We start from the raw sequence: 25,598 nt of genomic DNA, 5'->3' as shown, positions 1-25,598 counted from the left end.
CGTTGACGTTCGGCCAGTGAGCCCCGATGGTGACGGCGGAGCATCTTCCGGCGTGGTTATCGAGATGTTGATGCCTGACGACGGTGCGTTGGCGGCCTGCAACAAGTTTGTACTTCCCTGGCCCGAGGCGGTTTCCTCTGCCTGCTTCGACGAGCCAAGAATCTGTGACAAGGACGACTTTGTCAGGGCATCGCTGCTGTTGCTTGCCTTCCGGGCGAGCTTGAAGGGATTGAAGCTCTTTTTCTGGAGCTCGGTGCTGCTGGGCTCCTCGGCGGGCACGGCACCCTTGACGGCATCGGGCTTATCACGCATTGTGAGGCAACGACCGCGGACGACGGTAAGCGAGGAGGACGATTTCGGAAAGGCAAGGGATTTGAGTAGCTCAAGTCGCTGAAGGGCAAGCGCTGACGAGCAAAGGCCCGCGAGAGTATTTCTGGTCGCAAGCAGTGATGGACTACCGGCAGCGTTCGAGGGCAGAGACTTCTAGACTCGAGCACAATCAGCCCTTCGTCCGCATCGCCAAAACCAATCCCAGCAGAAGCGACATTGTTTGCTGTCCGTGGCGACGGGTGTAATGACCACAACAGCTGTAATGGCTTGCAATCACCGCCAGCAATTCCAGCACAGACAGCGAGCAAGAGTGCACTGGCAAAGCCAGGACAACGGCGTGCAGTGGCCCCTCTGGCGATGCACGGCGATGCACGGCGATGCACCAATGCTTGCTCGGAGGCTCGCTGTGATTGAAAAACATTTGGCAGGCGGATGATTGGGCCGACAGTCCATTCTTTGCGACCAGCTGGGATGTGGTCATCTCTGCTGGCGACTCGTCTGCAATCGGGTAGACCGAGCCGGCCATCCAACAATGAGCGGGCGAGTGCTGGCATGCTGGTCTGTGGCCACCGAAGCCGGACTGGATCGCCATGGAGTTCCGAGGACGACGCCGTCTTGGCATTTGCTGCCAGGCACTATTAAAACCATGGGAGGTCTGGAAAAGTACTCATGGTGGCGACCGACAGCGTGTTGAGAAGCCGGTGGACACACCAGTCCACATCCCTCCGCACCTGGTGAGAACATGGATGCTGCAACGCACATACGCAGCCAGACGGACCGCCTTGATGGATATCGCTCGCCGGCCTGCGCTGGCTGCTGGCTGCTGGCTGCTGGCTGCTGGCTGCCTGGATATCCTCGGCACCCGCGCGATCCCTGGAGCCGAGCCTGCGACCGGGCCTGGGACCAAGCCCGTGCCGCCAAGGTTTCCGTTTCCTGCTCGCGGCATGGCGGGCAATGTACGGACCCGCTTTTGCGAGCGGTTTGGGCATTCCTGGCCTTCCCAATCATCAACCCAAAGGCAGCCCTCCCCCCCCCAGCAGCAGCAGGCCATCGGCGACCTGGACGGCTCAAGCACCTTGTGCACCATTGAGCCCCGCTGATCCTGGCCTGTGCCTTTGCGCTTGGCAGCAGCGAACGAATCGGCGCCCGCCGCATTAGCGCCGTCGACACCGACATTGGCGGCTTTGGCAGCACCGGTATCGACTGCATCAACGGCAGAGGCAACAATTGCATCGGTACACCCAGCAACGGTGTCGACAGCCGCTGCAACAACCCGATAGGCACCCATCCAGTAGAGCCTGTTCGGTGCCCATGCCCTTCCAACGCCTTCGAGAGGAACATGAACCCGGTGGCCCGGTTGGCTCGCCACCCAGGCAACTGCACTTCCTGCAGTCTCATCCAAAGCTCTCCCAGGCCCCTGTTCCCGGCAGCCTCCCTGATCGCACCGGCGACCTGTTTGCCGTGGATGAGCCAACACATCCGCCCAGGGCAGTGAGTCCGGTGGCCAATGCTCCCGTTTCGATCCATTCGCCCAAACGAGCCGAGCCCCGACCGCAGGAAGGCGATCTGCACCGGATCGGCTCCTCCAAAGAAATCGCTGAGCTCTCCCTTCGGCACCCGTCGCAAAACAGCAAGTTCCGCACGCTGGCAGACTCACCCTCGGGGCCGCCGTCGCTCGGTTCGCATTCTCGCCCTCTATCGACCTCGTTCTGGAGCTCGCTCAAAGACAGCTTCAGAGCCCTGGTGTGTTGCAGCTGGTGCCGGCCCGACGACGAATCGGAGGTCCATGTCCGCATCACTCGAGACTCTCGTGGCCGTATCCAAACCAAGCTCATAAGCGACGACAATCAAGAGTACTTTCAGGAGTACGACAGCGACGACAGCGACGAGCATCCATACGGGAGCGACCAACCGCGGACTGGCCCGGAATCCCTGTTTATGAATGTGCTGAAGCATCGAAAGTCGCAGAACAGCGAGCTCAATTCCGTCATGGCTGTACTCAACAAGACAATCCAGGAGCTTCCCCCAGACTTTTCGGAGCTGTATCTGTTCGTCGGCCTCTTGGGCTACGGCGGAAACGGCTTTGTGGCCGAGGCGACTGAGCGAGCGAATGGAAGCAAGGTGCGCTTGGGCTTTGAGCCATGATGCACTACGAGCTGAATTCGAAGCGCCTGTGTGTCGGTCGATCCGACGGGCTGCTTGATGTCTGTGCTGCGGCCAACTCTGTTGAGAATGCAATCCTGACGATCTCTGTGGTGGATCCCTCCCTCCCTCCAGGTCGCCATCAAGTTCATACCTCGCAAGAATGTGGCCTATTTGGTGCCCAGCGACGACAGCCGGTTTCCAAAAGGCATTCCACTTGAGGCGCATATACTCAAGTCCGTATCCCATCCCAATGTCGTCAGGTTCCGCGGCCTGTGGATGACCGAGCACTACTACTGTCTTGTGATGGACCAGGCCAAGCCCCTGGCATGGCGACTCGATGAGACCCCGCCTCCCGCCGTCGCAGCCGAAAGCCCGCCCCAAACGGACTTGGGCTCGCCTCCGAGCTTCCCTGCTCTGTCGCCGACCATTCCCGAACAGCGACCTCCCGGCGAGAGCGTCGCAGGCTCGCCCTCTCCACTCCACCTCGAGACACAACCAGCACCGCATGTCACGGCAAAGCCAGCCATCCAGAAACAGCCCACGCTTTCGCGGCTGCAGCGCCCACGCAATTCGCACGCCGGCGATCTTGGCGACTTTCTCACAATGTATGGAGTCACACCGGTCTCGGTCCAGAAGCACCTCTTCCGCCAGGTGTGCGAAGCCTACGAGGCCATCCACAGGGCTGGCTATGCCTATCTCGACTTTCGCTGCGAGAACATTCTTGTCGATGACGACTTCAAAATCACCTTGATCGACTTTGGCATGTCGCACTTTCTCAGGTCGCAGGTCGGCGACACCTTCTTTGAGCAGTACGGAACCCGGGAGGCTTCGGCGCCCGAGATCATTGTCAAGTCCAGTTATCTCGGGCACCAGGGCGACATATGGGCCCTGGGCCTGATCCTGTTTCGGATAGCAAGCGGCGGAGAGGCCTGCTTCATCAACGAGGAGGAGGTTCTCTCGGGGCTAATTCCCTTTCCCAGAGGGCTTCATCCGGGTAAGGCTGTCGCACTCCCTGGCTCGCCATAGATCGACGGCCTGGGCATAATGCCAACATGGGTAGACGGCCGACATGTCTAACCCAGCTGCCACCGTTGCTCACTGCGCTTCGCCATCACCCCAGACTGCGCCGACTTGCTCAAGAAGATGCTCGCCCTTGAGCCTGCACAACGAGCGACCATATCGCAAGTCCTATCGCACCCATGGCTCACCAACAGCGACTGAAGCCCGGATCCAGCAATACCGGGTGTGGCCACCGCTTTCGTACGAAACTGCATACGGCCCTTGCGGCAGCAGCCGACAGCGACTCCGGCACCATTCTCTAGATCTATGTTTGCCGCTTGCGCTGGCAAGTGGGCCCGTCAATGCCACTCGAGGCGTGTACTTTTGGATTCAATACTACGACTTGTGCCCCGTGGTTGTGTTCCTGGTTGCACTGATGTCGCTGTCGTCGACTGTGAAGTGGTTTTCGGGCAGATAGTGGCGAGGACATGTGCGTATCGGGTTGCAAAAGCGAGCGACATCCATAGGCTCTTGAGGACTGCGGCTGGCGATATCATAGGCGTTGGGTTGTCTGTATCGAAGGCGAGTTTCTGACGGCAGATACCATGCCATGCCATGCCATACCATGCCAATCTACAACAAGCTCGACAGAGATGCGGAAACCACAGGCAGGTGGATGAAAGACGACCCGAGACGCAGATGTACGTGTATCCTATTCATCGCATCAATCATACATCGCCGCCATTTCCTCCTACAGAGCCTTCTGCGCGCAAAAACATATCGGCTTGTGTGCTGCCGGGTCATTCTAAGAAAACAGAATATAGATGAACGCCAGGAGGCCAAACAGCCAGATTATTCGCGACACGAACACTGGCGAATACGAGCAGAGCGCAGAGTGTTAGTCAGCTGCGGGCAGAGACACCCTCGACCCGGTCCGTGGGAGCTGAATCAGGTCGTCCACAGCAAGAGCCGTGTTTGGACGAGTTTGAAAACAGGATCCGTTGGCGGCGGGGGAAGAGGAAGATAACAGGCACCCCTCGGCACAATGGTGCTTGTGGGATCATGCAAACTCACGCTGTTGGTCCTGAGCGGTCGGTGCGTTGTTTGGCTGGTTTCTGTTCTGGAACTGCGATATAAGCGCCTGGACCATTCAAGGGATGATACACAACAGCGTCAGTACCAAAGGTCCTTGGTCCGAACAGTTGCCGCATCACAGCAACAACAAATGACGACGCCGAATGAGGCCGACTGCGGTAACAGCGACAAGCCAGGCAGAGCAGCAAGCAACGCACAATTGACAAGCCTATGAGCGAGGGAATCAGCCCAAATCCAAGCCCAAAGTTGATTGTGGTGTTGCCAACTTGGAAGGCGCCAACGCCAGGCATCATCCCGAATCCCAGTCCATTGAAAAGCGGAAAGTCGCCCATGAATCCAAATGGATTGGGGTTCTCGGGCGGCGGGGGCTCGGGCCGCTGTCCTGATGGTCGATTAGGGATGCTCGGCTCGGGCTCGTCCCTGGAGGACACGCAGCAAATCGTCAGTCGCAAGCAACACCGAGGCACCGGATTGAAGCGTCCTCGTGGGATGTCTTTCGGCCCAGGCGGGTTTCATGCCAAGGCATCGCTTGCAGGAACAGCCCCTGATGCGGCTGCTCTTACCGTGGATGCTTGCGTCCCTTCGTGTAAATCGGAATCAGGCCCTCCTTTGTGAGCCCGGCCTTGCATACGGGACAAGTGTTGGAGGCCGGCAGCTTGGCCTCGATCCAACGATGTATGCTGCAGCCAAAAGAGTCGTCGTCAGTCACTCCAACAACAACGGCTTCGAAAGACCCCAATCCATCATCTCATCGGCTACACCATCCTATTCAAGACGATGTCATCGGATAGCGCTCGCACCATACGATTGCAGCGACAGCTTACCATGGCCAGCAAAACAGATGCCCGCACAGGGTGATAACCGGATCCGAGGCCATGTCAAGGCTGGCGGGAGAACGTTCAGATAGGTCAGGAGCTGCGGACGCTTGGCAGCGACCGCTCTGTTGCAATCGCGATATTTCGCCAGCAGCCCTCTGGTATGCTCGAGGCTGCCCTCACCAAATATTGCATTCGAATGAGGAGCCTTGAGGATCTTCGGATGGAGGCTGAGATGCCTTCGATGAGGTGCCGGCGGGGTTGGTTGCGGTGGGAGTCGGCGCTTGATCCTGGGGCTGGGAGGAGGGAGTGGGCTCGTGGGTTGTGGCTGCTGAGTCTGGGTGGATAGAAGGCGTCGGTGGAGGGACACGGTCCTCCGCTGGTATCTCCGATGGAGCTGCAGCGCTCTCTCCTCGGGTGATTTTGGTGAAATACTGCATTCGTCGTGCGCTGATGTCCTCGCGCAGAGGCACATGGCGCTCTCGCAGCGTTGACTGTGAGAACGAATACGAGGTTGAGGACGAGGCCGCAGTGGGCTGCTCTTCCGGGGGCGCATCCGGGGCCGCATCCGGAAAGGCCCCGACGGTGTTTCCTGAAGACGACATTGGCGGCAGGGGGGGGGATTGAGATGCAAATGTGCCGGGCGAGGCTGGCGACCACGATGGATTGCAGGAGCAGGAGGCAAGCAACGGGATGCAAGAGCGGCAGGACCGGGCTTCTCGGCGAGAGCGGGAGTGGGGGGCGGCTGCTCTCGCCGAGAAGGTTCCGAAGGCCGCCCAGCATGTTCCACGCCATTCGGCCTTGAAGGGGAAACCAGGACGTGTTGACATGCTGTATTCAGGCACTATCAATTTTTTCCGTCCCCCTCGCGGCTGCTCATCTCGGTCACCTGAAAGTCACGTCGAATGTGGAGCAGCAAAAGTTGGAATCCGGCCATGGTCGGTTGACGGCATTTGGTATCACCTTGAGCCGATTGACAGTGGTGGTGGGCGATTGGTGTGGAGGAATGACCAATTGTATCATTGTTGGAAGCTCCACTCCGATTGCGGACAAGAACCACCACCATCTGAATCTCTCTGGTTGGAAACCTAGTCAAGCGTGGCTGTGTGTCAGCGAGATGACATGATCGTTTGGCTATCAGGCAAGACTCACCTTGACAAGATGTCTTCCCACGACTGATTGAGCGAGCGATGCGTTTCTGGATCTGAATCGAGGACGCCACTGTGAACAACACCGCTGCCAGCCCAAAATGCGCTGGTTTTGAGGAAAATTTTTCTTCCCCAAGGGCAGAACTGTCATGAACCGCGTTCCCACGCCCGGTGGATGGTTTCATGGGCGCCCCAACCCGTGTCCTGTTTCCTTGATGTGCAATGTTGGGTAAGGCACTGACATGAAACCTCCCGGCGGGCGAGGGAAACGTTCGGATCTAATCTCCCCCCGTCGCAGATAACCAATCTCCCTTGTAGTGGAAGAAAAATCTGCGGCGAACAAGGACGGCGTTTAGAGATATAAACGAGGTGCTGTGGCCTCAGAACCAGCACCTCACCTTGCCTCTTGTATCCTGCCCTTAGCCTATTGAATACACTCCCCTTCGTCCTACGACCGTCCGTTCGACTACCATCAGCTGTCTGGTGCCAAAGTCCAGCTCCGTTCCTGACAAGAACCAGCCATCGCTGCTATTTTCTCGCCAGATGGCTCCCCACAAACGAAAGACACCCCCCGATCCCGACCCGGGATCACCCAATGACTCTCCTGTGGCCAAGAAACCCGTCATCAAATCGTGTCGTGCCTGTGGCCTGACCAACCATGTTAGGCCCTTCACCAAGAAGTGCACAGCCAGAATCGACAGAGCCCTGCCTCGGTCGCTGAAATGGTCAGCCAAGCACCCAAGGTCCCTGTATGTGCCACGTGCGGGGAAGAGGGTCATGCCAGAAGCAACAGTTCATTGTGTACCAAGAAGAACCCACTCTGGAGCTCTACCTTGCCTGACTGTGGCCCCAACGAGTATGCCAAGGCCGAGTACTCGATCGTCAAGTGCACCCTCGATGCCATCATCAAGAACGATGCCTTGCACGACAAGATCGAGGAGACTGTCCGGGCCATGACCCAAGTCCAGTACGAAGCATCTCGTCTCCTGGAGCTGCATCTCAGGCGGTGCTTGGACGAGGGCATCACTCTCCCCACTGTGTCGTCGAGTGAACCCGCGTTTGTTCGAAAATGCTTCAATATGGTGCAGACAGGAACAGTGGGTGTCAGGACAAACACCCCAGAAGATGACAGGCACATCATCAAGACCTATGACATGTATCGAAGTACATGGAGTGAGACGTGTATCCTGCCTCCAGTGTCCCTCCCAAAGGGCACTGGCTCACAGGTCCTTAGTTTGGCTGTCAAGGCCTATACCGTCAACTGTGAGACCCACATTCTCGATCGGTATTGGTCTCTCCTCCGTCGATACTGCAATTTGGTCCTGGTTGCTCCCAAGGATGTGAAACGGCACACACACGTCGATGAGTGCATGAAGCTGATGGAGAATCCCCTCTCCAAGACACTCCTCGGTGATCTGAGAAAATCCTTCGCCCACCATGCCGACCAGTTGTATGAGCTTCGGTACGAAAGCCAGCAGGACCTGTATCAAGTCGTACCAGTTCTGGCCAGTGAAGTCTCTCGACTGACCCACCTGAAGGAGGCCCTCTTCATGGTGGTCTTTCAGAAGATAATCATTCCCAGGCTCGCGAGGGTGACCGATGTTCTGAAAGGAGAGCGTGGGCGACTGAACGAGGAGATGTGTCAACCCATCCACCACATCGGGGCTGACAGACTCAAAGATCTCCAGACCCAGCACGAGGAGGTGTGCAAGCAGATCGCTGTCAACACGAAGCGGATCAAGCGCCTCACCGACCGGCTTGCCCAGACCAAGAAGAGACTCAAGGCCCCTCGAGCACAGTGCACCTTGGTCCCGCTCTGCGATGCCCGAGCCAAGTATGTCAAGCTCGACACCAGAGCACTGTGGGAAATCCTTGGATTCCAAACTGGCACTGGTCTCAAGTGGGACGACCTGAAGACCAAGGTCAATGACACCACAAAACAAGAGATCTTTTGGCAGACCAACTTCAAGCTGGAGTCGAGACTCTTTGGAGCAAGGGAGGAGGGCAAGCAGCTCTTTGGCTGCGAGATCACCACCGATGGGGTCGGGTGCTCAATCACCACGCTCAAGTACAAGATCCTGAAGAAGGATCCTGATACCAAGCCAGAATCCGTGGACAAGGCGAGCGCACTCACTCCCGAGAAGAAGATCCAGGCCAGGGTCGGTCCCATTGACGACTCTCGAACCACATGGATCGGGATCGACCCTGGTGTGGGATCGATCTTCACTGCTGTCATTCGGGCACCCGGTCAACCATCCATTCAGGAGCGAGACGGTGTCAAGGTGACCAAGGCACAGCGCGCCAACGAGAAGATCGTGTCGTTCTCCAACAAGGAGTACCAGCATCGATGTGGCACCACCCAGGCGACCAAGTGGATCCAGAGCACCCATAAGATCCTTGGTCTGCAGCAATGGATGAGCACCACACCGAGCCCCAAGATCCCTGGGATGTATCCCTTCCTGCTATATATTCGCCATGTGTTCGATGGAGACATGCTGGACAAACAGCTGTACTTCAGCCTGACCCGGCGACGGCGATTCAAGCGACTCGATCTCCACAGCAAGCGACAGTGCACTGTCCACGAGATGTGCAAGCGAGTCATCGACCAGGCACCAAAGGAGACCGAAGTGGTGATTGCCTTTGGGAATGCATCCTGGAAACAGGGGAAGGGATATGCATCCAGTCCCAGGAGACTCAGGTTCGCCAAGTACTTTGAGCAATTCCACCATCACCAGAGACGACCACCAGACCGATCCGTCTCCAAGATCCATGTGTGCTCGGTGAACGAGTTCAACACATCCCAGGTGTGCTCACATTGTCGGGAAGCCAAGCGACTCGAGTCACCCGAGTATCTTGATGTCGAGAAACCACACTTTGTCCGGAGCTGTGCAAGCTGCCATACGCTGTGGGATCGAGACATCAATGCAGCCAGGAACATGATCTCGGTATGCCAGTCGATCATCGCCACAGGAGATCGACCGGGTGTATTCAAGACTGTGCTTCCCAAACCAACGAAACAAAGCGATTGCCGACGAAGACAGGAGTGCAATGCCATGGCCTACCCGCTGGGCCTACAAGTCAGTCAGCGGGGTTCAGATATCTGAAGCCAGAAAGTGACTGTCCCGTTTCTTTCTGGATAGACTGTAAGTATATTGTTCCTTGTGCATTTCGACAGTGGATGCCGGGTCGCCCATATTCTGGGCAGTCCACTTCGGGGTTGCCATCCCTCTTGGGATGGTCGATGGGAGGTGTTTGACTCCCTTGTGCAAAGTGTGTGTGCGGATGTGTGTGTGTGTGCAAAGTGTGTGTGTGCAAAGTGTGTGTGTGTGAGGGCGAGAGGCTTCTCGCCTTCCCTCGGGGGTCTCTCGCCAGAGACTGCTCTTCTCGCCGACCGAGGTGGCTCCGAGAGCGCGTTTTTTCGTTCTCGCTCATTTTATTAACAAGAAATTTTTTCATAGTGCAGGACCCAGAGCAAGAGTAACAAAAGCGTGTGTAGGGGTCGTTGGGGGGGGGGAAGGCAGTGCCGGGGCTCCATGAAGAGCAGGCAGCGGGCAGCAGGCCGCACGCAGCAGTGACGACTGTGCCATTGTCCTCGGCAGCCAATGGCCACTACTTCTCGGCGACGGCATCTTTAGTGCATTCCCCCTCAACAGCATCAAAGTCCTTGTGTATGTTGTCCTGCGGCCTATGGAGCCATATGAGACCCAAGCACTTCAGCAGCTTCTGTCGTGTGGCGTCCGATAACATCGATAGGATCCGAATTGGGATCAGGAGGGCAAACGGAAAGAACAGATAAAAGTTTTCCTGGGTGAGGATTGCGCGATTCAGCGTCGAGTCGCTCAGGGACGAGGCGACCGCTGCCGTGGCCGGAATGATCTTCTGCAGTTTCAGAGCCGAGACTAATATCAGACTCGAGTATCCAATGACTTTGACGGCGTTGTCCAGCTTGGCTTTGTAAGGCATCGCAAATATTCTGGAGAGCACCCGAATGCCCGACCACATTAGTGCTCGCGGTCGTACTCGCATTTGCGTCGTTCACGACGGCGACCCATGTCCAGATCCACCCCATCGACTCATTCGGCTCACCTCATCAATAACCAAAACCAGGTCGTGAAGATTAGCCCGATTGTTCGAGGGTATTCTGTCAGCATCGGAGATTCGGTCAGAAAATAGGCAGCTTCAGCAAGCACGAAAGCCGAAGCCCCAGGCGAATCCATTGGCATGGCACCCAGAGAGACATCGTACCATCGCTCGAGAGGAACGTGAGGATGATGAAGAACGACGTTCGCTCGAATATATCCACAGAGATCCACCAGTATAGTTTGGGGTTGTAGAGCCCATAGAGCACATAGCTCGGAGGCTGCATGCCGAGCGGGACCCGCTGTTGATCCGTCAGCAGCAGGTGGTCTCGGCGATCCATGCCGCGGAGGAATATCCAGAGCCATATCGGCAGGCCAGCTGTGATGGTGATCAGGATGATGCACGAGACTCCGGCAATGGCAATGTGGGAGCCCGTCCAGCACTGCCATCCAGTTCGATTGCGTCAGATTATGCGTAGATATCAAGTCGGGTGAACGAGTCCGCCTCAAGACATTGAGAGCAACTGTCGACGACAGCCGCCGCAGCTCACCTGGATGGTCGGAAAGCTCTGCACAACTAGTCCATACGACACAACATATCTGCAACTGAGAACCTCGACGGCTGAGTCCCGCGTTGGCGAGTGTCAGCACTAGAGTCTAGATAACTGCGGCATCGACCACTCGGTGCTCGAAGCATTTGACACTCGAAGCATTTGATACACTCGATGGAATGCATCTTACCTGTTTGATAAATCGGCACGATACAGAACAGCGAGAGAAGATATGCAGTCGATCGCAAGTTGTTCTCGAATGCGCCTTGAAGGTATGGAATGATGGACATGATCCGCTTGAAGAGTGTCTTGATCGGTGCACTATGTGCCGCTGCCTTCCTAAGCAGCACCAAACATGATGCGACGATGACGTACAGCACCAACAGGAGCGGTGGAACCGCAAATCCGGAAATCAACTTCCAGAATGGGCCGACGGGTGCGATGCAGATCTGCGACGGCAGCGTAGCACCAAGAACAATGGCGACGCCGAACGAGTCCTTGGTCTCGTCGATGATATAAGCCATCTGGTAGATGAATATCTGCAGCAACCCGGTGATTTTACCGTTAAAATATAGCCTTGGCAGTTCACAGGCCCCGGTATGCCCCACAGATCACCGCTCGCAAGCGGGTAGCCCGACCTGCGGTTGCTTTGGATGTATCTCTGCAAGGATTGCTTCACACCAGACCCACCATGTCCGAGACAAATCCTCCGGCTGCCTTGGGAATCAGCAACAGAAAAAGCACCAGGAGCAAATATGCTATGACAAAGTACACTGTGACGATGCCACAGGCTGTCGAAGCGTTGCAGGGCGTGCACACCCCTCCCCACTCGTAGAGTCCTGGGGGACACTCTGCGCACAGGCTGAATGGCATCCGCCAGAGATTTGTCGTTAGCACAAGAGCATGGAAAGCCATCCAATGGCGACCACCACCGTCGTGATCGCTCCTATGCTTCTCATACAGCGCAAGATTGTAACCGGATGGAATACATACATCCCAGAATGCAGGCTGGAGCACAAAGGTTGGTAGATACTATCGGGACTATCGGTGCAGTTAGGGCAGCCTTGCAAGCGGTGAGGATAAGGCGGTAAGTGATGAATTCGGTTCGATAGAGTCTTGTTCGATTGGCAATCACGAGCCACAACTTATCGAGCATGCCAACCATTGTTGGTACTGAACAGCTTACATGGACCACCGTAGTCGCACTCATAGAAGGACTTTGTCAGGTCGCTTTCGTACGGATTCTTCCAAAAGTTGGGCAACGTCCAGATGGCGTCTTCTTGGCAGCCGGCTCCGGATGGGCACGTCTTGCACGTTGAGTTGTAATCCAAGTTGTATGTTCCTGCAGCGACAGCGACGGCAGGGTAAGTGCAGAGCTGCTGGGGGCACTACCGCCGAGATGGCCACGACCACTTACCGGAAGTGCATGGCAGGCATGTGGTGCTACCGTTGGCTGCCAGCTGCCACCCGGGATCGCAGACTGGTAAGGACGTGATGAATATCCAGGGTCAGCACCAGTGTTCCATCGCGAAGACCTCGAAGACGCAACACCTCCGCATTTGCATCACATCTTTCATCGACATGCCAATGTCGGCTGACCGGATGGCTCTGGTAACAGCGTCCTTAGCGTCTCTCAAGGCCAAGCGCCCTCAGTGAATAGAATGCGATGCTCGACGCAGTGAAACTAACAGCCTGGAAGCCAGTCACTTGGGACCATCGGTTGCAGATTCGAATTGAGAAACCCATAGCAGTTGGTACAGTTCACCAGAGCGCCGAGACTGCTGCCGTATTTCAGGAATGCTGGGGAAGCCGTTGGAGTCGTTTGGTTGACCACGAGAATATCAAATGATTTCTGCATGGTAATCGGACGCAATTCGTGAGGAGATTCCGGATGATGGCTGGTCTGGTGTCCGCAAGCAACGACCCTTGCAATGATTTGAAACCACCGCCTCTCGACTGATATACCCACCACATATCCACCGGCTTTGTCAAAGCTTACTGGTCCCATGGCACCAGAATAGCGCAGCAAAGGCAGATTGGTTGGATCGTAGTATGTCGTGGCAGTGAGGTTCTTGGCGGTGAGACCCGGTGATCTATTCAGCACCACGTCCTGGTGGTCAGATTCAGGCGCAAAAGTCAGTGAAGCGTCCATCAAGAAGGCCCTCACGCAGCCTTTCCGGTTCGTGATCGGAGTTAATCCAGACGACTTGCCCAGAGCAGAGCAAACAGATAGATGGTGTCATACGCGGCTCTTGACGGTGCATGCGAAACATAAGCATGTTAGTCATGGCAAGTTACACTCCGGCACGATGGCTGTGAACAGATATCAAGATACCTTGCTGCCACGGAGGGACCGTTGAGGATCGGATCGATGTAGTACATCGAGGCGTTTTGGGCGTTGAGTTGAGCCCACTTGGCAGCCCACGCAGTCGCGGAGCTTGTTGTGAATTCGTAAACGTTTTCTTGGGCTTCAGCGACAACGCAGTAGCCGGGCCCGCCATAGGAGCAGAGTGTAGCGTTGAATTGGCCGATCGTGGCAGTGTATGCACAGGATCAGACAAACGTTGCTGGGGGCAGGCCTGTGGTACATTATCCGAGCAATTGTGGGTGGCCGATGAGCCGACGAACTGGTGAGCCGATGCTTACTGAAGATATATCCCTGCGATTTCTTCAGAGTGTCATTTGCGTTGGGCCCGTAGACAGACAGCGTCGTTGTGTTCAGGATGAGCGGCTGATTACCCTGCGGTGTGAAAGAGGGACGGCCATCAATCTCATCCTTGCTCAAGGTGATTGACCACTGTCGGCCTCTGAGGGAACTGCAGTAACTGCGGCTGCCCTGAGCGTGCTTGCTGTCGCCAGTAGACAGACAAGTGTAGCATGGTGTGTCGACGTACCAGCCAAGCGTAATATGGCCCGATCATCCGAACATTGAGGGCTCGAAAGTACACGTCTGTGATCACGCTGCTTTCTCCGCACACGACCACGATGCGTGCCCCCGAGTTCTTCAGATTCTGCAGAGGCTCGTCCAGTTCAGTTAGAATTCCGACTTTGTCTTGGTTTTCGTAATATCCCTGGTGCGGTCCGAAACCAGTGGCGGTCAGGCTCTGCATCAGTTGTGTGCCACGGCAATATGATCCGCCACCACCCGAATCCAGCCCATCGACGACGAGTGGGCTCGACCGGCCAGAGAACCAACCTGCTTCAGCAACACTGTCATGTTCAAGCTCACGGCTGCTGCTTGAGCAACATCAGAGACTGGCGAAAAGCATATGGAAACTTCCGGGTGAACAAACGTAGACTTTGGCGCGACTCATGCTGCTCCGACAGATCCATCGTCGGCCCGCTTACGTGTGATGCCCAGGTCGTCGGCGTTGTACATGATGGCAATCTGGAGATGTGTTTGCGTATCGGCGATCATTTTTAGGAGAGTGTGTGGCCGATTTCCAGTTCCCTGGCTCCCGGAATATGCCAAGCCATGCTCTCACGTAGCGACCAACCTTGCGCCAGCCCATCGAATAGGCATACTGCACCAACGCAATAGCCTTTTGGCTTTCGTCAAAGTTGAGGTAAAAGTAAGTCTGAAAGAAATGACCATGACTTGTTAATTGCGGGTCCGCAGCTATACAAATGCCACGGCGAATCCAGGCTGTCCTTACAGCGCGACACAGTCCAATGACTTACGGGAAACTGCGACTTTTGGGAGAGTGTTGACGATATTGTCAGGATTCCGCACTGCGGGATCTTCGGCGCAAAATCGAGCCAGGAAAAAGGATTAGAGCATTCATCCAGTGGCAGAGCGAAAGGATTGGTTAACAGCGAAAGCAGCGTTGATGGTGGGGTGCGCTCGCTTCTCACCTGATAGTGGGTCGAGACAAATGCCTCGTAGACAGTGATCTATGAATCCCGCAGCCGCGACAGGCGATGCATTAGTTGGGTGCAGTGAGTGTAGTAAACGTGGTGCCCAAGGTAAATGCAGTGGATGGAGGCATCCGCGAATGAATACGACATGATATGCGTTCAGAAAGCAAAGATGCACCGATATAGTGCTACGGGCAACGCTGTTCGCCCACCACTGCTGCGGGTTGAGCGAATCGGCGCAGCGGAACTCACAGTTGGGTCAAAGTCGCCCATCAAAGCCACAGCATTCTTCCTCGAGATAAAATCCGCAGCCACGATGCTGTTTTCAAGTGGTGGTCGACACTCGGTAGCTTAGTGGCAGTGCGAGGGTGCTCTCGAACAGAGTCCAGGCTGCGAGCACCTCAGGCTCTCGCCACCCGAGCGCATACCGATCCTCGGCTGCCTCGGCTGCAGTGCGATTTTACTTACGAGCCCAGCGCGTACTTTCCTGCCGATGCGTTGAACATGAGCTGCAGCGTCGCATCTATATGTGAGAACGACCATGATACAGCGTACGAACGCGTAGAGTGTTAACGGGTAGCTGGTGAAAACGGTGAAGCAGCAAACACGAAGGGGCGGTGCGCGGGCCTCTGCGTGCGGCTGCATACCAGGCAGGATCGATGAATTGGCATTGATTTCTCGCACGGCCATTTGCGCTGCATAGTAGACATCGTTGATAGCATAGCCCCAGGTGCTATCGAACGGCCCCGGCCACGAAGGCAGAATGACGCCGATCTTGAGGGTCGTAAACGATTTGTTGTTGGGGCGTGTGCCCAAGACGCCGAGAAACAGCAGTCCCAGCCACAGCAGCAGGCTCGGCCATAGGGCCTTTGCGGATGCAAGCATGCTAGAGAAGGACGGACACGGACACGAAGACAGCTGCAGATGCGGTCGCTGGAAAATAGGGTGTTCTCGGAGAAGGGCGGAGCAGCCAAGCCAAAATCGCCCAGGAAGCGGCGGTCAAGATCCGTGCAGACTCCTCGCCTTCTCGCGGATTTGAGATGCCCTATCTCACGCCAACTGGAAGTCAGTGTGGATCCCGAAGCATCCGCCCCGCCCGAAGAGCTGCAGGACCATGGGTGTGCAAACCACCCGGGCCAGTGGTGTGATTGGCTGTCGCCACTGCAGGGTCATGATCGCTCAGGCAGAGTGGAATCGGCAAATGTCTCCGACGTTGACAACAGAAACGGTTGATTGATATACCGGCTGATCGACATCGATCGGCGCTCGCATTGCTGTGATGGATCCGGCTGATGAGACATCATGGGATGGAGGCATGATTGCACTACACTTTATTCAGAAAAAAAACGGGACAATATAGCCGTTTCCATGAACATGTAGTATGTGCTGTGCTTGCGTCAAGCAAAGCCACAATAAATAGATCAGATCACTTTGGCAGCCTCCGAGTGAAGACCGCCGGTCGCTCTCCGATCTCCACAATCGACCTGCATACTGTGATCATGTTGCGCGCCGCATTGACGTCGCGATTCCACACTGTCAGGCAGCTGGGATTCTTGCAGCTCCTGACAAAGTGGGAATTCGCAACACTGGGCGCATCGAGTCCTTCCAACCGAACTGGCTCCAGGCACTTGGAGCACACTTGCGAGGTGTTGAACTCGTTCGTCGAGACTACCTTGACGCTTCCATGAGGGTGATTGGGACGGCGTCGGTGGTGCTCGAATTGCTCAAAGTACTGAGCAAATCGCTGCCTCCGAGGGCTGGATGCATAGCCCTTGCCCTGTCGCCATGACGCATTGTCAAAGGCGATCACCACATCGGTCCGTATCGGGGCGTGCTTCAGGACGGCCTTGCACATCCTGTCGACGGCCACTTGGCGTCTCCTGTGGCCCGTGAAGCGATGGTGACGAGCCTTCTTGCCAAGGTGGAAGTCGAGCTGCACTCGCAGCTCCGGTCGCAGGACATGGGTGAGATGGACCTTGAAAGCCTCCGAGGACGACACCTTGGGCGAGGGTGTGGTCGACATCCAGGTCTCGATGCTGAGTCGATACTTCATGGTGTTGTGCCACTTGGTGTTGGACGTATGGCCACACATGTGCTGATAGTGGCCGTTGGAGAATGAGACCACCTCGTCTTGGTGGCCCGGTGCTTGGATGACCGCCGTGAAGATGGAGCCGACTCCAGGATCGATGCCAATCCAAGTGGTGCGATCGGGGTCTGGGTCGCCGATGTGGGCCTGGATACGCTGCTCGGCAGTCGGAGGAGGCTCGGAGGTCTCGGTGCGATCGGTTCGAGGCAGAAACTTGACGAGACCGATGGTGCATCCAATTCCATCGGTGCTGATCTCGTAGTTGAACAGCTTCTTGTCCCTGACTCGCTCTTGGAAGAGGGAACTACGCAGCTTGAAGCAACTGCGCCAGAGACGATCCTGGTTGTTGACACCGTCCTCACCTTCTTCCTTGAGCATGTTCCGGGTGAGGCCAAGACGATGATCGGTGTCAAGGAGATCCCAGAGGGTGGCCGTGTCGATCTTGACATACTTGGCTTTGGCAGTGCACAGAGGAACTATCGTGCACACAGCCGGAGGAGTGTCAAGAGTGAGCTGCTTGAGTGCCCAGTTGAGCCTGGATGCCAGCTTGTTGATCTTGGACTTGGTGGTGCCGAGCTCCGACTTGGCCGTGGTGAACCTCTTGTCGTCGGAGGGAATGCCTTGGGTAGTGAGCTCGTCCAGCTTGGCCTGGCGCTGCAGCTCGGTGACTCGGAGGGCGGGCATGTCACAGTCGATCCACTTGTGGACATCGTCGACCATCTTGTCTCGGGCGAGGATTCCCACATGGTGTGAGAGGCGATGGAGGGCCCGGAAGCGGTCCTGGTCGTTGCTGTACCGAAACTCGTCCAGGATGTGGCCAAAGTCGGGATAGAGGAACTCGAGATCGGCCTTGGGTGGAGTCTGCCCTGGTTTCTCGAAGAGCTGGAGACAAGCCTCGATGGCGTCGTGCTTGTGCTTGTTGGCAGGGAAGACAGCAGCACAAAAGCGGCGAAGGAGTCGCCAGTAGGCCAGGTTGAGGTGGGTGGTGCAGTTGGTGGCATAGGCATTGACAGCCAGGGTGAGAAGCTGACTGTGAGCACCATCAGGCAGACGAGGGGCCGGAGGCAGGTCTGCGTGCCGAGTGGTCTGGTAGTCGCGAAAGGAAGCGACCAGATGCTCGTTGTATTTCTCATTGTCCCCGGTCGGGGAGAGGGCACCGTCCTGGACGATCTTGAAGCATTGACGGATGAAAGCAGGGGTGGACTTGGAGATGATAGGGACGGGAAGATCCTGCTCGATGCACCGGAGGATATGTAGGTTGAGCAGCCTGGATGCCTCGAACTGGATCTGGGTCATGGCCTCGACGGTGGCCTGGATCTTGTCGCGGAGAGCGGGATTGAGACAACAGCCATCCATCGTCTGCTTGAAGCAGCTGAACTGAGGGGCGGATGACCTTCCATCCACGAGTGGGACGACAGAACTCTTGAGGGGCCGGTATTTGGGACACTTGCTAGTGTTGCTTCGCTCGTGATCGGTACCGTCGCACTTGCGACATCGCTTGCCAGTACTCGAGGAAGTGGATGGACCAGGCTCGGTGGGATCGACATCCATTGGATCTGCAGAAGCAGTGGTGGTGAGCGACGGAGCAACAGACGAACAAGCATGCGTGGGGTCAGAATACGAACCAGAGACAGGCTCCGACTGTGACTTGGCTTTCTTGGGCCTGGGTGGCCGAGGCTGGCCATCACCGGTACCCTTGCGCTTCGGAGGCATGGGGGCAGAGGATGCTGGATGCCTGCCAGTGGTACTGGTCAGAACAGAGACTTTTTTATCGTACAATAGCGCGATGATCAGATCAAGGCGAGATGAGGGAAGAAAGCAGCAGGACGAAGGTGTGGCATTTATACCCGAGAGCAGGAACCCGTCTTTGCGGGCTGGTTGGGGAAGTGACCCTGTTCAAAAATCGCCGAGAGGTTCAAGCCAGGGATGTGAACGTGAGAACGGCGGCTTGATTGGAGGGACAACCCCAGAATCGCATCGCTCGCTCAATCAGCCGTCGGAAGACATCTGGAAGCACCCTCCGAACGGCAGACTCAAACAATATGACCATCCCGATCTTGAACCCCTCGGACGCATTCAGCGCTGCTGCCTTCCTGTACTGATGCTTCACAATCCCAAAGAAGTTCTCGATGGGATTGAAGTCGGGTGAAGCAGGTGGGGTGAAGATCACTGACCATCCTCGGCGCTCGATGCAGTCCAGGACAGGCATTGTCTTGTGCATGCTGACATTGTCCATCACAATCACAGAGTCGTCTGGGAAGGTCGCTCGCTCAAAGAACTCGACCATCGAGTGTGTCTTGAATGATGTGGGGATGTACATGCGATGCAGCACACCAGAGTGGTTGATGGCAAATGCAGCCGAGACAGACTTGTGCTTCATGTGATTGCGCTGGCGAAGCGGAGCACCCCTCGGTGAGTATCCGTAAAGAGGGAAAATGGATCTCCTGATTCCTGTCTCATCGACAAAAACGAATCGCCGCGGGTCGATGGAGCGGACCTGGTCCCTGAACTGTGCCACTCGCTCATCCAGTCGCTTGGACTTGTAGAGGTGTGTTGCCCTCTTGTGTGAGAGACCTGCTCGGTGGATGGCAGTGTGGCAGAGTGAGAGTGATACTTTCCTCTGGAGGATGGACTCGAGCTTGCATCGCAACACAGGACCAGTCTGGAACGGGTCCTGTTCAATCAGGGTGCGAATGACTGGACATGCCTGCTCGAAGAAAGTGGATCTGCGAGCTGGGACTCGGTTGGCTTGTGTCCTCGGTGCCATCGATGGATGGTGCTCTTGGATACACTGAATATGGAGGCGACCTTACGCAGGCTATGGATGAGGGCGTAGCATCGCAATGCGGCGGTGCGAAAGTCGGATGTGTGGCGAATGGTCATGGCCAGCGCGCGATAACATTGGGTAACAAAATATTCGATGAATGGTCAAAAACCCGGGTGTCCCGTTTTTTTGGATTGCACTAGTAATGCAGGGCGACTCCCTCGATGAGAGAGCGATCCGTGTTTGTCTGAGTACTGCACAGAGCCGTGAGGTGCCAGGGAGAACAGGCCCATCGCCACCAGGCCCAACAAATGTCGCAAGGGCGGGTACTAAAGACAAGATTACAATTCGCCTGCTGTGACATCGGAAGCGCAGAGCGGGCAGAGTCTCGTTTTGCCAACGCATCTGTGGTGGAACATGTGCTGGCACTCGAAAATGACGGCGTTGTCTCCGGCGTGAACATCTGGATGCCGCCAAGGGGGAATCAAATCAAGGCATGAGCATCTTGGGCTCCCAAGTCGCGATGGGTCCAGCGCATCAAATAGCAGCAGCTTACCTGATTCCAAGAAGACCTCCTTGCATCCAGCACAGTTCACATCTATTGCCGCCAAATCAGCAGACATCATCAGCACAACCAACACAACAACCAACAACCAACAACCAACACAACCAACACAACCACCACAATTGAATTCGCACCTTGGATTGAAATGCCGTGGCAGAGGATGTCGAGCTTCTGAGAAAACAGCTTCGAGTTGTCGTTCATCAGAATCTGCTGGCAACCTTCCCGCAGCGAGACCTGCACCCCATAGTCCGCCATGATGCGGATCAGAGCAGACTTGAGGTTCGGGATGTTGAGCCCGTTGGGGATCTTTTGGATCAATCTCACTGGATTGATGTATCCGCCAATGTTTTCCATGAGGGTCACGATGAACTCTGCGAATGACGGGGTGTGCGTCGTAAGATAGCGTAATACCGGGGGCAGCCTTGCCTTGGCGCCAACGTATCGCCTTGTCCAGGCCCGAGAAGAACAACACCATGACGAAGCAGGGTGGCAAGAGAGCAGACACCTACTTGGCTTGTTCAGACAAAACTTCATCAGATCCTCCCATAAATCTTGGTCGTTTTGCTCCTTGGCAAACTCAATTGCCTGGTGGATGTGATGGAGCCGCATGTGAGTGAGGGTGATGTCATTGAGCAGAAATGGAGCTTAACATTGGCGTCTGACGACAGACGGTGCCGAATCTCCTACACTTACTCGGTTAATGTCGTTCAGCTCGCGGATGATGAGGTTGAGAGCCTTGCGGTTGTCGCCCATCTTGCCCAAAAGATAGATCATCTCTGGAATCAACCCACGGGCCTCACATGAATTGTAGGCCTTTGCATGACCAAAGCGCAAAGGCAATCTCGACCAGTCAGTGATAAGCGTACATTGTACTTGCAACGGCCCAAAGTCAAGTAGAGGGCCCATAGCGTCGTGAAACGTCCCACGAATTGCTTCAATACATGCCTGTTTCATCGAATAAGAGTGACTGGACTTGAGGAACGCGCCAAGTCGGCCATAATCGTACTCAGCGTAGAGCTCAATCTGCAAGTTGTGATAGTCAACGCCCTCGCGGCTGTCTTTCTGGAACAGAGCATCCAGGAAGACGTGGAGATACCGCGCGTAGGGGATAAGCTGCTGAACAATGTGATCCAGCTAGTTGGGAGTGGAGGTGTGTGCCTGGGTTAGCAAAAGTCAATCCATTGAGACTCGTGCCGGCCGCTGCATCTGGAGCGGGTCGCTCTGAAACGGAGCCCACCTTGATCGTGTCAAGCGATTGGATGAGCATCTGGACAGCGGGGCCTGGTGCCACAAGATCGAGTTAACCGTTTGCCGATGCCGATGCCGATGTCAGTTGCGAGAAACGCCCATGGGCCAAGAGGGAGCTCGGCCCTGTTCAAACGGAACGACAGCTGGATGGATCCTCTGGCTGGTGAGAGGTGACTCAAGCCCTTACCGAGAGTGCATCTTCGAATTGCGAGCATCTGGGGCGATATCGCGTCGGGATCGACTCCCAGCGAGAGATTGATCTCGTCGCGCAGCGGACCGGGAGCCTGGGTGACATCCCAGTCATACTCCATCAACATCACGATCTTGTTTGCGATAACCTTGTACAGGCTGTAGGTGACAACTGACTGAATGGCGTCGACATCTCGCAGGGCGAGCCGCTTCCAAAAGGCAGACTCCCATTGTCGGCAAGATGTGTACCTAAAGCAGGGTGCGCGATGAGGATGAGGATAATGTCAGCGCATCCGCAACTACGCTCCAAGGGTCGCCCGGCAGCGATTACGAGGCAATCGCTGCTCTCACTTGCATCGGGACAGCAAGGCTTACAAAGACACAAGTGACTCGAGGAGGCCTTGAGCAGCCGGGCTGTTTTCGCTCCGAAGGACAACCAGGGCTTCTTCGGCGACACTGGCGATCCGATTTGCATCGTAGAGGGCAACGGGCCATTGTTTGACTGCCGAAGGCAGCACATTTGGCTCGTTCTTGACGAGATATTCCAAAATAAGTTCGTAAACGGCCTTGGGCAGCTGGGGGTCCTTGACGGGTACATGCGGATAGATGGCCTGGCGAGACACAAGGCGGGCGTTGGTGAGGTCTGTGGCGAAATTAGCGATGCGATGCACGCTTGGAATTAGTGCAGAGGCCCAGTACCGCAATCTGAGACGCCTCGGCGAACTTGAAGATCCACTCGGTCCATAGTTCAGGGTTGCTCTTGAGGACTTTGGGGCAGGCTGCGGCGGCATCTTTGTAGAGACCTTGATGAAGTCATTCCATCCGTCACGAATATACAAATATTGAATGGCGTCAGGGCAGACCAGGCAGACCAGGCAGACCAGGCAGATCAGGCGGACCAAGTAGACCATGGCAAAGGAGGGCATGGATATCGAGTATCACCCCGTCGCCAGATCATAGGTCGGCTAAGGCCAATCTATAAACACGGGCATAGCTGTCGTAAGAACCAAACCTTTGGAGAACAGTGACGAGAGCAGCGACTGGCCAATGCTCTGGACCTCGGTCTCGGAGAATCGACCTGTGCGCTGGCGTCGGGCATCATCAGCCGCAGAGAATGCTTCGCCAAAGCGCTTCTTTTCGATAAGCCAGTCGACGTGGTCGCCAATGTCTCGCGCTCGGGCAATAACGATATCCCGTGGCGAGATGATGTAGTACGCGGCTTCTGTCAGCTCCTCGGCAGGGCTGTATTCTGCATGAGAGCGCCACATCCTTGAGGGTCAGCATTGATGCGGGTGTGGCTGATGTTCGTTGTACGAATGCGCATGCTTGGCCAGATGGGCTGTACATACGGAGAGAGTAGTCATGGAGCTTGTTTTGGTCGTACTGAGCAACGGAGAGGACATCGTTTGCCACTTCGACGCCGGCCGTGTTCAGAACATGGACTTCGATTGGGAGCGATTTCTGCACCAAGTTCAGGCAGAGGTGAGACGGGATTCTGAACTTTGATGCTCTTGAACAGCGCCAAGGAGTCTTACCTGCGACTCTCCCAGTTTTACGGACTTGGCTTGCTGCGCACCATGATACGAAATCAAGAGAATGTCATCTCCAAACGGTGCAATGCCGGCGAGCATAAAGTCGGTTGAGAATCTTTGTTTGGGCGATGGAACCAACGCCGGACGGCAGAGAGTAAAGGTCGCGGGCAGTGTCGCGGTGAGCAAACATCTTCAAGGGTGATGGCAACTAGAGAGTGGATCAACCTATCATCGGCGAGCGGATGGGTAACACGACGCAAGTGACTTACTGAAACACGACCTCGACGTATCGTGCAGGCAGCCCAGAGGCGACATCGAGTTTGCTTCGATCCTGGGAGCGACAGGGATGAGCACAGTGCGAGGCACCAGTCCGTTGCCAAATCGATTCCCGACGACACGCCTTGCTTCCGGTAAAGAGTGCACATACCTTGATCACAGCGATCTTGACATTGTCCGCCCACGCCATCATCAGCGTCAAGTTGTCTTTCCAAGCAATGTTGCATCTCGAAGCGGTTTTGGAGCTCACATCCGGGCTTGCAATATAGGCAAACTTTTGCTGACAGGAAGTGTCATACATTTTGATTCCCTTCGATTGTGGGTCAATGTCAGTAGAGAGCTGAGAGTGGCGCCATCGCAATATGATCGAAGTCTGTCGCAATGCTGGTCGAGTGGCCAGCAACAAGAGTGCTGCCATAGTATAATCGAGGCAAAGCCATCGCCGCCATACCGTTACGTTTGCCCAGACAATGAACAGATGCCTCCAGCTCACGAGAGCAATGGGGCCCTCGCCAGAATGGATGATGGTGTCGCGGTTTCCGAACCAGCCTGGGCGAAATGGTGGATGTTTGCAGGCGCCAGGTGAGGGGAAGTGCTTTGTGTGCTGCATTCATCATTATCGCCACGCAGACTCGGTGTTGACTCGCCAAAGTGAATATCCTCGTCGCGGTACGATACCAGTCCATCATCTCGACCAGAATTTTGGATGCTATGTTGGCCGAATCCAGCGGTGGATATCCTGGTGCACCGGCGAGAGTGCTGCCTACCTTTGCCGTTGAGGACAACTGATTCGGACAGACCGCCCGAGGCGAACTGGCGATTGGTACTGCGGGTGTAGTTGGGCTCTAAGCAGACGCTTTTGACTGGACGACGATTCCCAAAAGTTTGGACATCCGACGAATACAGACTGTGAATGATAACCTTTCCTGGAAAGAAGCAAACGATGGCCGTTGTTCAGAATGCATCTTCGGAGGGCATCGCAGGCACTCTGGCCGTGAAAAGCTCCGAAACACTCGTCCTGTAGTACTCAGGACCCACCATCGTCTGAGGCGCTGCCGACATACTCGCCGCCTTCATCAATGCAAACGCTGTTGACGACAGACGAGTGTGCAATCCAGCGCTTGACAATGTTGCCGCTCAGGTCCATGATCATCACGGATCCCTGCTGCGTTCCAATCGTCTGTGCAGAGAAGATCAGCAGTGAGACACACAGTATCGAACCCATGCGCGGGCGCAGTTGCCCCCCTCGAGCCATTGTCGTCCCTCGTTCATAGCGACAGTAATGTCCAGGCGGGACATACCAAGAAACGGTCCGAAACCGCCGCAGACGAGACTCGGTCGAGCTTCAGCAAATCGCCAAGATTCGCACACAGACGCTGGTACTTGAGCATCGGCTCTAGATCATCGTCGTCGTCCTCTTCGTCGTCGCCGTCGTCATAGTCATCGTCATCACCTCCGTTGCTTTCTTCGTCGACACCATCCTCGTCGGCGTCCTGCTCATGTGCTTCATGGTCACCATCGTTGGAGGCGATTCTGGTCTCGGACGCATGCACATTCGGAGCTCTGCTGTTCACAGCTATCGTCTCTGGCCGCAGCTGGGCCCCTGCCCCTGGTTCCAGAGCCTGGTTTGGGGCTGCGATGTCCTGGAATCGGCCGGCATCAGAATTGGCGTCGCAGAACATTGCAGCCGCATCGAAGCTCGGACATGGACCACATGCTTCCGACAGATCGTCCGCGGACAACGCACCGTCTTCTGGCTGGCCATCTGTGGGCTCCTGGTCGTCGGCAAGATGGATGGGATGGACAGGGTCGACAGAATCGCTGGGATGAACTGGATGGGTTGGATGGGATGGACGCCACCCCGGCGCTGATACGGCCCTGGGCGAGGACCGCGCTCGCTCTCGCCACGCTCTCGCCT

At 55.9% G+C, this 25,598-nt stretch overlaps 5 protein-coding genes across 5 annotated transcripts; 1 reads left to right on the top strand and 4 right to left on the bottom strand.

The window, feature by feature from the left end:
* The first annotated feature begins 1,315 nt into the window (after window positions 1–1,315).
* BJ171DRAFT_440235 (uncharacterized protein) lies at window positions 1,316–3,889 on the top strand. The gene is made up of 3 exons (XM_053108048.1): window positions 1,316–2,451; window positions 2,608–3,469; window positions 3,596–3,889. Exons 1-3 carry the CDS (start codon window positions 1,642–1,644, stop codon window positions 3,694–3,696), a joined length of 1,773 nt encoding a protein of 590 aa, XP_052968809.1. The 5' UTR covers window positions 1,316–1,641; the 3' UTR covers window positions 3,697–3,889.
* Window positions 3,890–4,167: 278 nt separating this feature from the next.
* BJ171DRAFT_566577 (uncharacterized protein) lies at window positions 4,168–6,060 on the bottom strand. The gene is made up of 6 exons (XM_053113416.1): window positions 5,568–6,060; window positions 5,394–5,453; window positions 5,133–5,249; window positions 4,767–4,989; window positions 4,549–4,615; window positions 4,168–4,344 (listed from the first exon to the last, which is right to left on the bottom strand). Exons 1-6 carry the CDS (start codon window positions 5,987–5,989, stop codon window positions 4,280–4,282), a joined length of 954 nt encoding a protein of 317 aa, XP_052968808.1. The 5' UTR covers window positions 5,990–6,060; the 3' UTR covers window positions 4,168–4,279.
* Window positions 6,061–7,875: 1,815 nt separating this feature from the next.
* On the bottom strand, window positions 7,876–9,020 carry BJ171DRAFT_496720 (uncharacterized protein). Its single transcript, XM_053110225.1, has one exon. It carries the CDS (start codon window positions 8,700–8,702, stop codon window positions 8,175–8,177), a length of 528 nt encoding a protein of 175 aa, XP_052968807.1. The 5' UTR covers window positions 8,703–9,020; the 3' UTR covers window positions 7,876–8,174.
* Window positions 9,021–9,955: 935 nt separating this feature from the next.
* On the bottom strand, window positions 9,956–15,905 carry BJ171DRAFT_597376 (periplasmic binding protein-like I; the record flags this gene model as incomplete). The annotated part of the gene is made up of 23 exons (XM_053114748.1): window positions 9,956–10,505; window positions 10,619–10,673; window positions 10,778–11,054; window positions 11,163–11,233; window positions 11,353–11,701; window positions 11,853–12,024; window positions 12,156–12,225; window positions 12,349–12,504; window positions 12,580–12,642; window positions 12,870–13,014; window positions 13,162–13,255; window positions 13,390–13,413; window positions 13,498–13,630; window positions 13,809–13,902; window positions 14,057–14,233; window positions 14,359–14,417; window positions 14,511–14,550; window positions 14,660–14,740; window positions 14,844–14,903; window positions 15,018–15,056; window positions 15,273–15,339; window positions 15,489–15,543; window positions 15,668–15,905. The coding sequence occupies 23 exons, from the start codon at window positions 15,903–15,905 to the stop codon at window positions 10,142–10,144; spliced, it is 2,883 nt and encodes a 960-aa protein (XP_052968806.1). The 3' UTR covers window positions 9,956–10,141.
* Window positions 15,906–20,009: 4,104 nt separating this feature from the next.
* On the bottom strand, window positions 20,010–25,557 carry BJ171DRAFT_496668 (uncharacterized protein). Its single transcript, XM_053110224.1, has 20 exons — window positions 25,428–25,557; window positions 24,982–25,323; window positions 24,719–24,860; window positions 24,448–24,606; window positions 24,132–24,229; window positions 23,832–23,990; window positions 23,674–23,735; window positions 23,408–23,519; window positions 23,222–23,333; window positions 22,885–23,121; window positions 22,572–22,675; window positions 22,248–22,483; window positions 21,871–22,121; window positions 21,673–21,716; window positions 21,381–21,569; window positions 21,129–21,248; window positions 20,945–21,020; window positions 20,570–20,806; window positions 20,427–20,468; window positions 20,010–20,333 (listed from the first exon to the last, which is right to left on the bottom strand). The coding sequence occupies exons 1-20, from the start codon at window positions 25,443–25,445 to the stop codon at window positions 20,212–20,214; spliced, it is 2,862 nt and encodes a 953-aa protein (XP_052968805.1). The 5' UTR covers window positions 25,446–25,557; the 3' UTR covers window positions 20,010–20,211.
* Between the last annotated feature and the right edge of the window lie 41 nt (window positions 25,558–25,598).

Source organism: Polychytrium aggregatum, assembly GCF_025602895.1.
Source record: "Polychytrium aggregatum strain JEL109 chromosome Unknown BJ171scaffold_10, whole genome shotgun sequence".
NCBI classification, from domain to species: Eukaryota; Fungi; Chytridiomycota; class Chytridiomycetes; order Polychytriales; genus Polychytrium; species Polychytrium aggregatum.
Note: the sequence above shows the minus strand (reverse complement) of the source record. Positions and strands in the feature narration are given on the sequence as shown.